Genomic DNA, 17,278 nt, shown 5'->3' with positions numbered 1-17,278 from the left:
CATGGTTCTTTTACGCTGTTGTATATTTTGTCTTTTACTGATCCTGCGGTATATTTTTTTCATGGTTCTTTTACGCTGTTGTATATTTTGTCTTTTATTGATGCTGCGGTATATTATTTTCATGGTTCGTTTACGCTGTTGTACTTTTTGTCTTTTACTGATCCTGCGGTATATTTTTTTCATGGTTCGTTTTCGCTGTTGCACCCTTTGTCTTTTACTGATCCTGCGGTATATTTTTTCATGGTTCGTTTTCGCTGTTGTACACTTTGTCTTTTACTAATCCTGCGGTATATTTTTTTCATGGTTCGTTTTCGCTGTTGTACACTTTGTCTTTTACTAATCCTGCGGTATATTTTTTTCATGGTTCGTTTACGCTGTTGTACTTTTTGTCTTTTACTGATCCTGCGGTATATTTTTTCATTGTTCGTTTTCGCTGTTGTATATTTTGTCTTTTATTGATGCTGCGGTATATTTTGATGCCGCAGTAATTTTTGTATATGCCAAGTGATGATGTTGTTTATGTTGTACCTACCCTTCTACTGATGTTGTGGTATTTTTTGTCATTTTTCGTTCACGCTGTTGTATATTTTGTCTTTTATTGATGCTGCGGTATATTTTTTTCATGGTTCGTTTACGCTGTTGTACTTTTTGTCTTTTACTGATCCTGCGGTATAATTTTTTCATGGTTCGTTTACGCTGTTGTATATTTTGTCTTTTACTGATGCTGCCGTATATATTTGCTAATGGTTCGTTTTCGCTGTTGAATACTTTGTCTTTTTTGATGCTGCGGTATATTTTGATGCCGCAGTAATTTTTGTATATGCCAAGTGATGATGTTGTTTATGTTGTACCTACCCTTTTACTGCTGTTGTGGTATATTTTGTCATTGTTCGTTCACGCTGTTGTATATTTTGTCTTTTACTGAAGCTGCCGTATATATTTGCTAATGGTTCGTTTTCGCTGTTGAATACTTTGTCTTTTATTGATGCTGCGGTATATTATTTTCATGGTTCGTTTACGCTGTTGTATACTTTGTCTTTTATTGATGCTGCGGTATATTTTGATGCTGCAGTAATTTTTGTATATGCCAAGTGATGATGTTGTTTATGTTGTCCCCACCCTTCTACTGATGTTGTGGTATATTTTGTCATTGTTCGTTCACGCTGTTGTATATTTTGTCTTTTATTGATGCTACGGCATATTTTGTCTTTGACAGGTGATGCTGTGGTATAATTTGTCATTATCTGTTGATGCTCGGGTATAATTTTCCATGTATGAAGTCGTTGTAGTATATTTTCCCGTTGTTGACGCTGAGGTATATCTTGTCCTTAGTAGACGCCATGCTATATTTTGCCTTTGTGTATTGACAATGTGGTATAACTTTCCATTTGACCTTGCGAGTTTATGCTATCCTATATGTTTTCCTTGACGCTTGGGTATATATCGTGTTTTAATTTTTGAAAATTCTCGGCTTACAATTGATGATGCCTGTGTATATTGACACGAAGATTTATAACGTTTTCTGGTGGTATTACAATAATTGATCCAACAAACAGAACGAGTTTATCCCTATTATATCCGGAAGAGAAAAGCAATTAATTAACGTAAACAATATCGACGTCATTAATATGTTTTATTTTACATAAACAAACACATGATACAAACAAAATTGACATCATTGGTACAATTTCCCGCCCACTCAGCTACACTAAGCAGAAGTGTTGCAGCTGGCGTAGTCTCGTCGCCATTATGTTCCAATCTACATTATTCAGTAATACGATTATCACGACTAAATCATAAAAGACTCTGTTGTTAAGGAAAATTGTATGTATTATATTGATAATTCCAGCTAACAGATATCACATACAATCAGATGACCACGTATAACTGTTGGATTACATAGATTGCAATCCTTGCGTCGCCGACAGACCAATGTCACCCAGAAACTGTGCTTAGTCTTCTTAACCAATCGAATACCAACTTCTGCTGTGTTGTCTGAAGACATTCTCTGCTGTGTTTGGATCTTAGATAATAGATGTTAAACACAAAATTGAAAAGAGTGAAAGGTTTGAATGTCGGTTAGAACGAAAGTGGAAAAAATGGTTTTATTTGTTTGATTCTGTTAAGCGAACATATGGTAAAACACTATTAGCGAGCAACGTCATCAGGAATCATATAGCTGAAAAAGCCGAAATCAATCAGATGCTGTTCCAGGGCTGAATAAAGTGTGTTGGTGTAATGATCTGATAAACTACCAGCCGCTCCTAACTAAAGGCGCACCTCTCTATGACGTCACAGAAAGGCGTGGAGCCAATGCCAGAAGATTCAAAACAATCGGAAACACCACTAATCCTGCTTGAATTGTACATTAAAATGCCACTATTCAGCTATTTCGTTACTTAAACAGTTTTGTAAGATTGTTGAAATACTACATTCTGAACTTTTCATTTGAAGTTAGAGTTCTAGACAGTCAAATATCCCTCTTTTATACATACGTACAATATAACCTGACAATGGCGTCATTGGGTAATCGGGTTTGACACAGTTGGGTGGATAAGACGGAAAAAAGTAAATTCCATCCCATTTAGAGAGAAGTATATGTCTATATACTAACTGGGTCGATTTTGTTTATAATATCCACACCTCATTGACGTCAAAAGCTACTGTATTATGTAGACATACTATAAATAGCTCCAGTAGATATTAGAATGCGTCATGTACACCTAAATAGTATATTTCGTCACAAAGATAAACCCATAGTGCGGCACAACGGGATATTAAAAACCAACAAACACTATATAGAAGCTTCTCCGATATCTAAAACGGTTTCGAATTATGACATATGATATTGCAAGAAACTAACAACAGTATTAACATAAAATGTTGTCTGCTTGAAATAATATCGCTGCCGACAGATGCGCTGAACGACACGAACAATTTAGAACAAATGTTCTTACTGAATTAGCTTCTAATGACGATGAATGTATTTTCAAATCAAACAGCTTTTCTCTAGTTGTTTCCTTGCTGAACTTCAAATGTATATAATTTAATTTAAATATTTATTATAGTAAAAGGTAAGCTTAAATAACGACTACTGCTCTTAGTGATGGGAATATCATTTTCATCTCTGTTTATTTTTCATTTCTAACTCCAATTTGCAAAGATTTTCAAAATACTGTACTGCTGAATTTTGTAGATAAAATTAATGCAATCAATAAATATTAAGATGATCATTTTAATAATATCTTTTGTTTCCCTTTGAATTTAAAGTAACCCGTTATCCATGGTTCGGAAGTTCATCCTGAGTTCTTATATATATAATCACTCATAATGCGGAAAACGGGAAATTATAAACCATATAGAAGATTCTCCAATGTCTGACAAGGTCTCGAATTCTGACATCATATATAGCTTGAAAATAACAACAGTGTGTTATGACAGTGACGCCATTGGATTATCAGTTTGACAAGATTTGATAAACCAGATATAAATATGTAACTTTCAGTACTTTCAAAGCGATGAAGATTTCTTCAGTCCGCCTGAAGACGCCTACGAAGGCAGTAAAGCCTAGTTGTCGATCTCGGATAATTATTCTTTTATTATCCATGTAGATGTTGATGTCATTATATTTTTTTTCTTCTATGATCAACAGATATAAGTGAGCCATGGATCGGAAGTTCATTCTCCCTAAAGCTGCCGTCCTCGTCATGTTTCTGTCATGCGTAATGAGCTTTACGATACGAAAGCGGTCCTCCCAGAGCCCCTCGGAACTTACCAAAGCCCTCAAAGTATTGCAGCGTCAACGGCGACGAGTAGATATGAGCGAGTACCTTCGGAACAACCTCGATGCTATGCAAGACTCATTTGACCCGTACGAGGAGTATGGAGCATTAGATGGCAGGTACAGTCTTGAGGATCTCCTACCAGCCTATCAGCAATACCTCGAGGAGCTTGAACAGGACGGAGAGCAGGAAATGCCGAATGGAACACCATCGATTGATGAATTAAAAAGCCTGTTTGGAACGTCAGGAAAGGAACATAATTCCGTACTAGAAGAAGCTATCAAAGTTAAAGATGATAGTCACTCCGCTAATAGAAAAATTACGAAATCACAAATGGAAAAATTATTAAATCAAGTGAAAGATGAGGAGACGCAAGAAACAGAGGAAACAATGAAATCTGAGACACCTTCTATAATTGAGGAGACTGGTAACAAAGATCCGTCAGAGGTCGCGCCTAAACCGGAAGTAGTAACTAAAGAGGAACTGAAGGACTTGTTTGGGGGAGATGAATCACCAGAAGCGACGAACGATACACCGTCGGATTCTGAAGATAGCCAGGAGGGGGTAAATAGTTCAACTGGTGAGGAACTGGTACCGCAGATTAACTCGTTCCCTGCCGAAAAGAAGAAGAAAGTAGCAAAGCGAGACAATGGAGAGACATTGAGATCGGAAGAAGCTGATTTGCATAACGAGATTGCTCTTCTTCATTTGATGGAAGGAATCGAAGATCAGGAAATCGACAACCTTGCCTCGGCTCTCAAGGAAGCTACTATGTCACAAATGGAGGGGACAGATTCTTATCTCAGACCTGAGTACAAAGACATAGAAAAGGCGATCAGGTGAGTGCGTTTGGTTGACAATAATTTACCTATCTCAGACAGGAGTACAAAAACAGAGAAGGCCATTAGGTAAGCGCGTTTGGGTGACAACCATTTACCTATCTTAGACTTGAGTACAAAGACTTACCATCTTGCATGTGCATTTTAATGACATCTATTTACCAACATATGATAATGTATCCATAACTGCTCTTGTGCTCATAATTTAAAGGGTTGGTACCCGTAAGGACAATACACATACATCGGTAATACAGAATGCGTAGACGATATATATTTCAAAGTTATCTCTTTCTTTCCCTAGAAGTCTATTTGTTATATGTCACAGTATCAAATATATCCAATAGAAATCGCCTCAATATTAATTAATGTTAGACTTACACTGCATTGTAATTTACTCTTTGAAAACAGTAGATATTTGAGAACAAACATATAATTTTATATCAAATCGTCAGACATTACGCAAGTAGTAATCGATTAGTCGGTTAATACAAGTATATTGAATAAATTGACTGTAAAGGTAAACCCGCCAATCTAATCAACAAATAACTGTTAACGCTCCAGGAATGAATAACATACCGCACAGGGAAAATACAAACTCTAATATGTCCAACAATACAAAACATTTAGGACATTGAAAATATTGCTTTTACATATAACTTTTACCAGAAAAACCAAACAGGTAAATATATTTGTTTTTCTAAATTAAGTATATAAATGCTTATAATGTGAAATAAATCATAGTTTGAACAATATTTTAAATCTGAAAAAACATTATTTACATGAATTTCACTGAAATCATCATGTGTATATACATGTAACACGTTGCTTTATTTATAATGATTGCATTTAAAGATATTATTATTTCCTTGTTTTCAGAAACGAGGAAATTCTTCAGGAACTTAAATCAAATCCATCAATTGCACTACAAATAGCTTCACTGGCGCAACTGGCAGAGGAAAATGGACTGGATCAAGAGGAGGAGGATGAAGAGGAAGATATCGACGACGATAGCAACGATGTAATTGATAAACGAACTGAAATTGAATCCAACGTTGACGACGAAAAACCTACATATGAAGATGGAATGGGAAGATGGTACGAACATCCACTGCCAACTGACGAGGACGAAATTGATGAAAAAGGTGCGTACATGAATGGTTTTCTGTAAGGTGATATTTAATAATCATTCATGAATCCAATATTGTCTTCTGCCTCGTGACTTCCAAAATATTCGTTTATCAGAGTCCTCACACTTTGATAAGGTAAGCATTACATACTGTTTTGTAAATCAACTTGGAATTCGATGAACCTATTTGCATGGAAATTCATTAATTAATAGATTCCGTAAACTATTATATATCTGTTCGTCTTCATTCACCTTTAACTTCATTATTGTGTTCTTCAAGAACCGGAAGTAGAGGTTAAGTAGAAATTGTGAATTCGACCAGTTTTATTCATGGGCCAATCATGCTAAACATGTATTTGAATGTAACCTACTTGTTCTTTAGTAAAAATCTAAACTAGTTCTCCATATATTAGTGTGTAAAATATTTTGTCATTTGTATCAGTCAAGAACGACAGCTGACCATTCGGGGTTTTTATTTTTTATTTCTATTTTATTTCTTTTTGGGACAAAAACATACAAATATGTGACATGGTCAGTCCCTTCTATAATTTAGTGTTGATGGAGTCTGAAATACTCATCGATATCAATACAAAAGAAAATACAATTAGATTGGAACTGATACATATCCGATTTTCCCCTTTTGGTTTTATACTCCTCTGTTTTTTAATAATGCGTTTTTCGAAATAATCGACTGTTTCTCGTGTGTCCACATGAATACATTCTTTTTCTGAAAACAACATGACACAGACGGTATAAATCGCCCCCAAGTGTAACGGGCAGAACCGAAAAGCATTCATTCTTTTCACATTCATAGCCCCAAGTATTGACCGGATAACACCAGGTTTCGATGACATTGTTCCCCAGGATATGTAGTCCCATATCGATTAAATCTGTTACTTGTTTTACGTTCATGATTGCGCTTATCCTTTGAGGTCATGTTACACACATTTCGCACCATGACAAAGCTATTGTGTCTGCTGATATCACAGACAAGCATGACAATATCAATACTTTTCAAACAATAACGAACGATGACAACTAAGAGCACTGCCATAGCGCGGACAAAACATTAGATACTACATTAACACACACAAATGTAAATCAGAAGGAACGCATGTTGTATTCGTTTACAGAACAAAATGCTTGTATCTACTCTCTAATCTAACTTCCGATCACTACTCTCATAGGATGTGTTTGTGCTCTTTGCTAATTATTACATATTTCATCTTATGTGTTTTTTCAATTGCTTCATGATCATTTTGTATAAGCGCATAAATGTCACCTACCTTAAACAACAGTTTTATAGAAATCATATACCTTGCCTTCTTTTCAACAGTACTTTTGTTACGTATCACTCCAGAAACCTAATTACATGATAAAAAATCACATTTTTTTCTTTCTAAATGAACATGTAAGCATTTACGTTTATTCAGGAGAGCTACAAATTCATTTGAAGGGCAAAGATAGTCTACCAGTAGAACATATTGACAATATCCTGAAGTACCAAAACAATAATCAAAGTTTCCTCAAACTTTATTATAGTATGAAGTCCTCTTAGACATATGAAATCGTTTACAAAATCTAACAGTGACCTTGATACCCTGAAAAACGAAGTCCTTTGCGAATACCTCATACTTGAGCTATTTATGACGTCCGATGAAAAATTTGTCGTGACAAGAGTTTTAACAATAATTTTCTTAAACTAGTAACAATGACCTTAAACTGGATCTAGGTAGCTTGCAATACGCATACGTTTGAGGAAGTCTCTTCGTTGACAAGATTAATTATTTTTAAATCTATTCATAAAGGATGAAAAAACGCTTTTTATTTTGCAACACTAATCCAGACTCGATATAAAAACATCGTCAGAAACTTGGGATAAAAAAAAAGTGTTTTTAGCGGTCATGGTTTTTTCAGCTAAACAGAATTGATGGCAGCCATCTTGTTTGTCTGGTTATGTGGTCGTATCTTATTGTTTGTATCAAATCGAACAAATACCAGTGAAGTTATAGATAACGTTGTGTCAGCCAAGTTGAAGCGTTATGGGCAATTTCGGAACATTTCATCCATTTAAAATTGTTGAATTTAATTAATATGATGATGATATTTTATTAATTTTAATCGAAAAGAAAACATTAGTTTAAAGTTATATCAGTCTTATATTATTCAAGTCAACCCTCATGTCAAGTTCTATCAGTATCCAAAAACGTATGTCAGAGAAAACATTTGGATAAGTCCACTAGAGAAGGAAAACAAATATTAAGATAACGATCTAAGAAATTAGTCAGTTTGCTTCCTTTTCTTCACTAAAATACATGTTTTACCCAATCGTTTGTAGATGCGCAAGCTGTTCTAGAAAGATTCGTTAAACAATATCTACGACAAGGAGAGCCCAATGCAAATCAAATTGGTGAGCAATAAATTGTTTATTTGATGAGATGAAAAATGAAATGGTAAAAATATATCAAAGATGAAAATAAAGACTTTGCAAAACCAACGAAACGGAATATATGTTCTGATGACGAAGGTTAATTTTCAGTTAATATTCAGTATTCCTATATCAATTTATCTTACATATTTAGTGCTATTGTACATTGTTTGATGAGATTTACAAATATTTCAACTACGTGTACATTATATAATATCACCAGGTACAAGCTCACTAAGACCATAATTACGCCGAACTGTTATAGATGCCATACATGATGAATATGGAGTCCCTTCGTAAAATCATCCTCGATACTCCAGGGGTTACGCGCACTTTCGCTCTCTTCACCCCTGGAATATGTCATGGCAAAATTGATGGCACAAAGACAGCTGTTTGATTGGTCTCGGGTATAAAAACCTGACCAATCGCTAGGCTGATACCTGTCCTTTGAAGACTTCAACAGAACGACGCCCGACTTCAAAAATCACTCATTGCTTTTGATGTATATGAAAGGATCGAACTAGTCATCCTCTCTCATCAACAAAGTTGTGTATCTGGTGATATTATATAATGTACATGAAGTTGAAATATTTGTAAATCTCATCAAACAATGTACAATAACACTAAATATGTAAGATACATTAATAAAGGAAAACTGAATACTGAAGTGAGCGTAACCGCTAAAGTATCGAGGATGTTGTAAGATGTAGTCGCATAGTATTACTCACTTACTCTATTGAAAATAACAACATTGCAAAATTAAACATTTCGTTAATAAAATGCCGACATATTCACCAGTTTTGTTCCTGTGCGCCCTTATATTCTTAGATTGCTGGTATGACAGGTCGAATGAATTGCTGTTGATGTTGGATATGTATATTTACAGATGATGTTCCAGAAATAGAAAGAAGAAATGGTGGATCAGATAACGATGAGTCTGTCCGACAGGCGCTTCTACAATATCTCGAATCTCAACAAGATGTCGAAAACCAAGACACACCTGATGAAATAGAAGACGGTGAGTATGACAGGAGTTGCTTTTAAACAACAATAAATGCTAAAACATCATTTTCTTTTTTTCAACACAGGGGAAAATGAGACAAAAATTCGACGCAAATAAAAAACAAAAAACAAAAAAAAGCAAAAAAATCTTTAGCACGGGAGATGGTGCTTCCTCCAGTTCTTATATGGGGTGAAAGCACTGGATCAAACTGAAGAAATATGAACGTAATACATACATATGTGATTGAAATTATTTTAAAATTTGAATACTGACACAGTGTGTTACAAATTAATGACACTGCATTATAAAACTATTTATAGTATACTTTCAAGTTAATGATGAGTACGATGTGGCTATCATGAACTCTGAATATCTTCAAAATGATAACGGAGGTAATCAAAGTTTTGGCAACGTTCGAGGACTAAGAAATTCACCAGAAATGTCCTTTCAAGCAATCATGTAGCTCAAAACTTTCCCACTGGATAGATAACCATAAATATTCAAAACTTATCTTTGGGTTTCGGATGACGTTGACGTCGTTGTGTTAAGTTAATATAACGATGTACAAGGCTACACATCACGTATTCTGATCGTTTGCTGCTGTTACAGAGAAGGGGGAAAAGATAGTCCTAGAAGGAGGCAACAACTGTATGATGTTGGTTTTTCATACTATATCTATTACCATATTTTTAATGAGCAGTCACCTGTGAGTTTGTTACGTCCATCTTTAATTGGTGTCAGACAGAGTTACAATGTTTTACGTGTTTTGTTATGAAAATGCTTCTCTATTAACATTCTTAATTAATTCATTGAGTAATTGTATTCCTGAATGTAGATTGATTTAAGACCTTTAGACGAAACAAACCGAATCATGTGTCACCATGTTGGCCTATTAACAATTTGTTTTTACGGCAATTTCGATATACATAAAATCATATACCTGTTTCATGTAAAGTGCCTGTTTTCAATAATGTGCAATGCATGTTTTATATATTAGGAACATTGTCAAAATTTAATGTACAACATTTATAAATCTATTCGCCCATTTCCCAATGTGTACTCTTTGTGTAAAAATTGCTAGATTTCAACGACATCACAAGGGCTTCGATATATTTAAATATCCCATACACTTCACTGAAATTAAATAACCAATACATTTTACTGAACCAAAATAGCATCTCAATTCAACTGCAGTGTGAGATAATTAAAAGGAGCATCATCAATCACAAAACAACTAGGAACTAAGACAGAAGTAAACGATTCCACGAAGTTAAGAGGCAAATTATGTTAAGGTGTCAAAAAACCCATGGGATTCAATTACCAGCTTCTGTTTAATTATAATAAATGTTTTATTAGGTTACGTAATTATAACATATTAACATGTGTTTTAATTTCATTTACGGGTCTAATCAATCAGAACAATGACGTCCTACATTTAATATAATTCGTAAGCGTATATCATTCTATTATATCAATTCTGACGATATGAAGATTAATATCACGTGTCTGAGTCAATAATGGCAGAAATGATGCTGGATTTGTGATATTTATCATTCTTTAACGGTAAAACTGAAGAAAGCTAGCATCGCTTTTTTGTCCTTTCCTCCATTCTTTTCAAACTTTCTTTTAATTTATGTGCATTTTAGGTACGTTGACTTCATCAAATTCCATCTAGCTATCTGTCTAAACACACTCGTTCATTTCATTTCGTTTTTATATGACCATACCGTTTGGTGTCGATGGATCGTCACACGAACGCTAACAATATAGATAGCCTTTGTCTGAACATACTAAACCTCCCTTGTGTGCTTTTCTCTGAGGGTACCCAGTCAATCATTTGTGGTTATATGATATCCGTCATATAATTCGAGACCTTTGTATATTTGTATAAAAACAAGCTTTTGCGGCATGTGCTTAGTAGTAGGAAGCATCCCTGTGTGACATATATCCCGTAGTATTGATCCTTCACTTTCCTGGCCTTAGTCTAGGTGCATCATCTTACTCATCGTACAGATTTAAGATTTTTTTCTCCTTCGCCTAATGTTTGTCTAAATTTTCTTTAGCCCGCTTTCACTACATTGGCAAACTTTTCGATTACCAACCTCCTGCGTTTGCTACTGCAACTCAGTATCGTGTTCATTTTATCACTTCATTTAAAAACAAATTAGCATTGAATTGTACTGTAGGTTTTTGTAATGTCTCTTTTGAGGTTCACATGCCAAAGACCGAAATGGAATGAAACATTAATATGATAATTTACAAATGTAAAGTACAACTGTGTCTGGACTCTTCGTATTTATTGGTATAAGGGAGGCAACCTCATGTGTTTTTCAAATACGTGACTTCAAAAGAAATGCTTTGTTTATAAAGTGCAATTATTTATGTGTTTTGTGTACTATATTACATCCTGTTGATGAACCGTTAATCCTGAATTGACACTTATGTTTTATCATATTTAATGACAATATTGCTAAGAAATTTTAACAAATTTAAGATGGCTGACAAGATAACTACCGTTACCTGCATATGTGAGAATTGCATATTTTTCATTATTCAATCGTTATAAAATGTCTAGACAAACGTCATTTTTATTCCTTTTATTAGAAATGCAACTTGATGTTCCAAACACTTGCATTGCTGTTGACCTGCTGAACACTGACTGTGAGATCGCAGACAAGATGGGGTTGCCCATCGATGACGAGGCTAGGGAACTCTGTAACCGACACGAGCTTTGCTACAGTTGTGTAAGTTTTCATGTCCAGAGTACTGTTTACAAACAGTGTGTTAATCTTAGGGTGATACATTTATGTACGTTTTGCTGTCCAAATGACATGTTATTCTTCGATTACTAGCAACAGCAAGTTTTGTTTCTGAAACGGTTAAAAATAAAACAGATACTGTCTTCAATAAGATTCATCAGTTTGGAAACATGTGATATCAAAGTTTTACTTTCTACACAAAACATTTACGTATCAAACATGTCGCAACGTTTCAAGACCAACTGGTCCCTTTGTCAAGCTATGACTGAATGAGCGTTTTGTATTTTTACCTGTACAATGATGTGACGAAATAGTATATTGTTCATGTCACTCGACCCGAGACGTTTTGCCTATCGATAGGGAGCGTATACACACTGCATCAGATAGGTTACAGATAGGTAAAACTTTGAAAAGTTTGATAAAACAGATACTGATGTGCCTTTTAGACAGATTTTGTGAAAGGTAATAAGGACGATGATACACAACATCTGAAAAAAATGAAGCTGAAATGCTTCCTGTCTTTGTGATACATTTCATTCTTTGCTCTGACGATCTTTAAGGGTTGACAATGCAACATTTCCAGAATAGTATTCTGAGATGGCGTCACATACTACGAAGAGCACCATTACTTAGTGAAATAACGTTAGATATTTTATTACTATTGACTTCTTTTATAAAATATTTATTAAATTATTTTCTATATATTTATTACATATAAAACATATTTTGTAATGTGTTTACAGGCTAAAATTTATTTAAAAAAAAAAAAAAAAAAGGAAATAAAATAATGAGAAATTCCATGGCCCAAGCTAGCATATGGCTGATTCTGCACTGTATAGACGCAGCTACCCAGGATTTGTAAACTTACTGTACCAAATTGAAAAGTCTTGGTACCAAATTGAAACATTTGCCAAGGGAAGTAGCTCTAATGAATAAACCTCTTTCATTTTATTCTAGGTAATTATTCTATATAAGAGAATTCCCATTCAACAGCGCAGAAGTGGAAGATTTCATAATTATTATCAATAACCTTTGCTGTGGAACACTTTGGCTTTAAATCAGGATTTACTACTGTGTCATTAAACTTTCATGGATACTTTCTTTAGCGTAGAGGATCAACTCTCAAAAAAAATGTGTTGCCCATACATTCTTAATACAATGTTTAAAGTTAATTTGAGTCATGCAATGTAAAATATTTGATTATATTTATAACACAACAACAACAAAAAACTCTGGTTTAATATACATGGAATTATTTTCCATTTAAACAGTTAAGTTAACACTTTAGCATTACATTCAGTGCAACTTGTTCCGTTTTAAAAAGTAATTCCGGGAAATTACAAAACCGCCAACCTTTAAACAGCACTCATTGTTGAGATATGCCGACTAAGAAATTAGTCCTAAATATTTGTGATACCTGTATGCTATGTTTAGTTCTGGTTGAATGTGAAGATTTAAGTTCCGACAATTGCATTACAGGGAAAGGGGCATGGTGTGACAAAAAGCCAATGTGACCAAGGGTTTGGGTCGGAGGTGATAGAGATATGTGGCCCCAACAAAAGTTGCATCCGGGACGGTGCGCAATTTCTCTGGCTTATCAAGAGTGGACAACAGTACAATGGACGACCAATCAAAGAGTGCAGAGATCCTTGTGTCCGGGACTACATACTCGGACTATAGGTGCCGCGGCGCTGAAGGAGACTCTTGTGATAATGATGCCGTATCGAGTCTATAACGGAGATAGCTGCCTTTAGCAAATACACAAAATATATTTATGAACATAATAAGTTATTTGGACATTTAATATTTTAGACAAATATTGATGACAATCATTGACGTCATAAGACGAAAACAAGAATAACTTGCGGTGTCGCAGTGTAAAGTATACTAATGAACTTGCGCTCAATAATATTGAGCATACGCAACTGAACTAGCTTATGTCGACGTTAACCGTTTATAAAAAAAACTTACTCACTAATGTACTAAGGGGCGGTTGGAATGTTAATTCTATATCAAATTACAGTTCCAGGCGTAAATCAGCATATATTGGTTGGTGGTTGAGAAGACAAGCGCGCTTATTTAAATATCGTTCACGTAGGAATATTTACAGTACAATCTCCATTATCCCAAACACTCTGGTGAAAGCAACAATGAATATACGACGTCATTGATTGTTGATTGTGTATCACAGGAAATAGATAAATTGATGTTCTTTAGGCATACAGGGGTTTAGTCAGTACGGTGTGGATAGTAAGATGTTGCTAAAATGGATGGTATTATAATCGGTAGTAGGAAGAACGGCGTCTTTGTGGAAAACAAACGCACTTTACACTCGGAGGTCAACCTTTACTGATGTCCAATGGCGTTTATACCCATTATCACTTTCAAGAAAATTAACCATAGAAAAGAAAGCACCGAAGTTGTTATTTCATAATGATGGCAACAAGGTGCATGCAGTGAAAAGTAAAATCAAAGTATGCTTTGATTATTTGTCCCATCCACAGACATATATAATATTAATATCTTGTCTATACATTATCGTTCCCGATACAGATATATACAAATACTGAACCGTCAATACAAGGTGGCTTTTCTGTCCTGGATAGGATGCGGATAGTGTTCCAGTACTGGAAATAAGTGAAGCATTTGAGAAAAAGAGAATAGTAACGTTTCTGGGTTTAGTATGAGACAATAGATGAACAACAGTTCTCTATAAAATATTTGGCTTGAAGTGAACTCGACTATTATTATCAGTTNGGGGGGGGGGGGGGGGGGGGGGCATTGGTCATGACAATGCTTGTCATCTGTTGATATTTCGTAGCGAGAACCTCTGATTGGTTAAGTATATAATTAAATAAGTATGTTCGTTATATTTTGCGTTTATTTCATTACTTTAAAAACTTTAAAAAAATCTGGAAATATTCTTTCTTAATCACACATATATATTTTGTTAACATATCAGTTACGAGCTCATTTCAAACAAGTATTTTATGTAGAACTGGTGCAAATTATAACGTTTATTTCCCAAAGCTGTGTAGTAGTTATCAATATCCTAATTTTGTATAAAAGAGACAATTCGGCAAGTTTTTTTATTTTATGTTCAATTTTGTGTTTCCCTTGTCAGTCAGATCTTTGTATGATTGCTTTTGTGTTACAATAGAATAATTAAACTTTTCACGTAAACTGTCTTTGATCTCGTCTGTCTATTCAGATATGTGTGATCATTCAAAATGTATCTGTCTAATTTAAATACCTGATGTAGCAAACCCTATAATATCGATTTTAAAACGTAATTCGTCTACCAAGATACAGATGATTATCTCACTTACATGGTTGTAATGTGTAATTCTTAAAGTGATTAAATTTTACTTTTGGTACAAGACGCCTAATTCATTTCAAAATCTAAAAATAAAGTAAATGCAATAATGAAATTTAATATTTTTTTGTTACTGTTAAATACCGATAAGTACTTTAGTTTAACGGAACAAAAATGTTTGGTATTCTGAGAAATGAGGAAATGATTAGGTGAATAGATTCGTTACAGACAAAAAATCCCTTCTTAAAGACTTGTTGTCCGATTAATGCTTATATCTGTTACATATAAGTTGAAGCTATCTAAAATTTGGTTAATCGAAATACAGATCTGATTAATATTGTAAGGTTTGCCCTGGATATTTGTACACATGAATTTCATTAGTGGGGCATTTTAAAATATATTGATTACACTTAAGTAATGGATAAACTTCAAATTACTGTAAAATTTAATTATGTGAAACATTTTGATCTTAATAATAATATATATTTCATTCATTTTCATGGATTCAAAATAACAAAATAAGATATATATACATAGATATAAATAACTGTTATTATGATAACATTTCATCTCTTAAAAAATCCTCTTTCCTGCAAATTTTACTGCTAATCTAAACAACATGGCTCAGAAACGTTTAAAAAAATGGGAAAAGATCTCTTTAATTCAGAAATATATTTATACGTGTTTTCTGTTTAAGTTTGATAGAGTTTATTAAGCCTTTAATATTTCGACCTATAGAAGAAAGACAACTACAATTTCTCTCCGAAATTTTATCTAATAAAAGTTGTACCATATTACACCGACTTTGTTTTATATGCCTTACCATGTCTGACTTGTTTATATATTTTTCATAAAATGCTGCATGGCTCACGCTCATCCTGAATCTTTCGACATCCAAAATTAAATTAGGTAAGGCATGAAGATATTATGACGCTTGCAACATTCTCCAAAGTGTCGTTATTAGCAAGAAAAGCAGGAAGTGTTTACAGCAGGTCGCCAGACTGACGCACCACAGTGCAACATGCATCTAAGTTAATTGGCACAAGCGATCTTTCATTTAATAACTAGTTCTTAAGTTAGTGCAATTTTGCTGGTTGAGGCTACTTGCCTTACGTAAACAACAAGGGGAGGAATTTTGTAAAGGGTATGCCACAAGGAAGCTCGGGCGTCAGAGAAAACTAGGTAATGAGATCCTTAAATAGCTTCATACATGTATATGTGCCTGTGACGTCTCAAATAACTGTACCTATGACGTCAAAAATAGCTGTGTACTTATGACGTCGATAAGCTGTGTACTAATGACGTCCGAAAAAGGTAGGTACCTATGACGTTGCTAAAAATGAATAACTACATGCAGCGAAAAGATAACATGTCCACATTTTGCGGAATTCTTTATTAAAACTTAAATGGCTACATTTATTGTTTGAAGGGAGATAACTCTGGAATGTGTGTAATGACACCTTTCTTTCACAGGGAGACAATAATTTGGTAAAGTTTGTTTGTTTGAACCTATCCTTATGTGTAGAGAGTAATTATTAGGCGCTTTAGCAGTTTAGATTAACATGGTATTGCCATCCCAAGGATGATAACCTTGTATACGAGAAGTTTAAAAAGCTCTAGTTGTCGAAAAATCGATATATTTTCTTTTAAAAAATTCATACAAAATTTGTTCTCCTTCCGCGTACATAAACTCCGTTTCTTTAAAAAAAGTCCTTCTAGTTAACATTTAGATATACCGCCGATGTCCATCTTTAATAAGCAGGATGTCGCTCGTACATGTATATACCCTCCTTAGCTTGAATACACTACACACTTTTCTCCTTAAGACGCTTTCTCTGTTCTTAGCTTACAACTTAGGATTAGGGTAAGGGTCACTAACCCTAAGGTAAGGGTTTAGAGAAACTAAAACTTAATTGTTTCGCGAATAGTTTGATGTTACATCGTTAATTGACTGAACTAATTGACAATAACGCGACCGGCATGATGTACTAGAGTCAAACTCTACCTTTGAGTTCAATTATTTTA

The 17,278-nt window shown here is 34.3% G+C and overlaps 1 protein-coding gene across 1 annotated transcript in view; it reads left to right on the top strand.

The window, feature by feature from the left end:
* LOC110452246 (FK506-binding protein 5-like) overlaps positions 1 to 14,687 on the top strand; it is a 65,090-nt gene extending 50,403 nt beyond the window's left edge. The window contains exons 2-7 of the mRNA XM_021500633.1: positions 3,653 to 4,621; positions 5,498 to 5,763; positions 8,086 to 8,157; positions 9,062 to 9,193; positions 11,783 to 11,922; positions 13,417 to 14,687. Of these exons, the coding sequence (XP_021356308.1) occupies positions 3,666 to 4,621; positions 5,498 to 5,763; positions 8,086 to 8,157; positions 9,062 to 9,193; positions 11,783 to 11,922; positions 13,417 to 13,617 (1,767 nt within the window). The 5' untranslated portion in view covers positions 3,653 to 3,665 and the 3' untranslated portion in view covers positions 13,618 to 14,687. The remainder of the gene's footprint in view (positions 1 to 3,652; positions 4,622 to 5,497; positions 5,764 to 8,085; positions 8,158 to 9,061; positions 9,194 to 11,782; positions 11,923 to 13,416) is intronic.
* Positions 14,688 to 17,278: the final 2,591 nt, after the last annotated feature.

The sequence above is a fragment of the Mizuhopecten yessoensis genome, unplaced genomic scaffold, assembly GCF_002113885.1.
Source record: "Mizuhopecten yessoensis strain PY_sf001 unplaced genomic scaffold, ASM211388v2 scaffold6505, whole genome shotgun sequence".
NCBI classification, from domain to species: Eukaryota; Metazoa; Mollusca; class Bivalvia; order Pectinida; family Pectinidae; genus Mizuhopecten; species Mizuhopecten yessoensis.
This window is presented reverse-complemented; position numbering and strand designations above follow the sequence as displayed.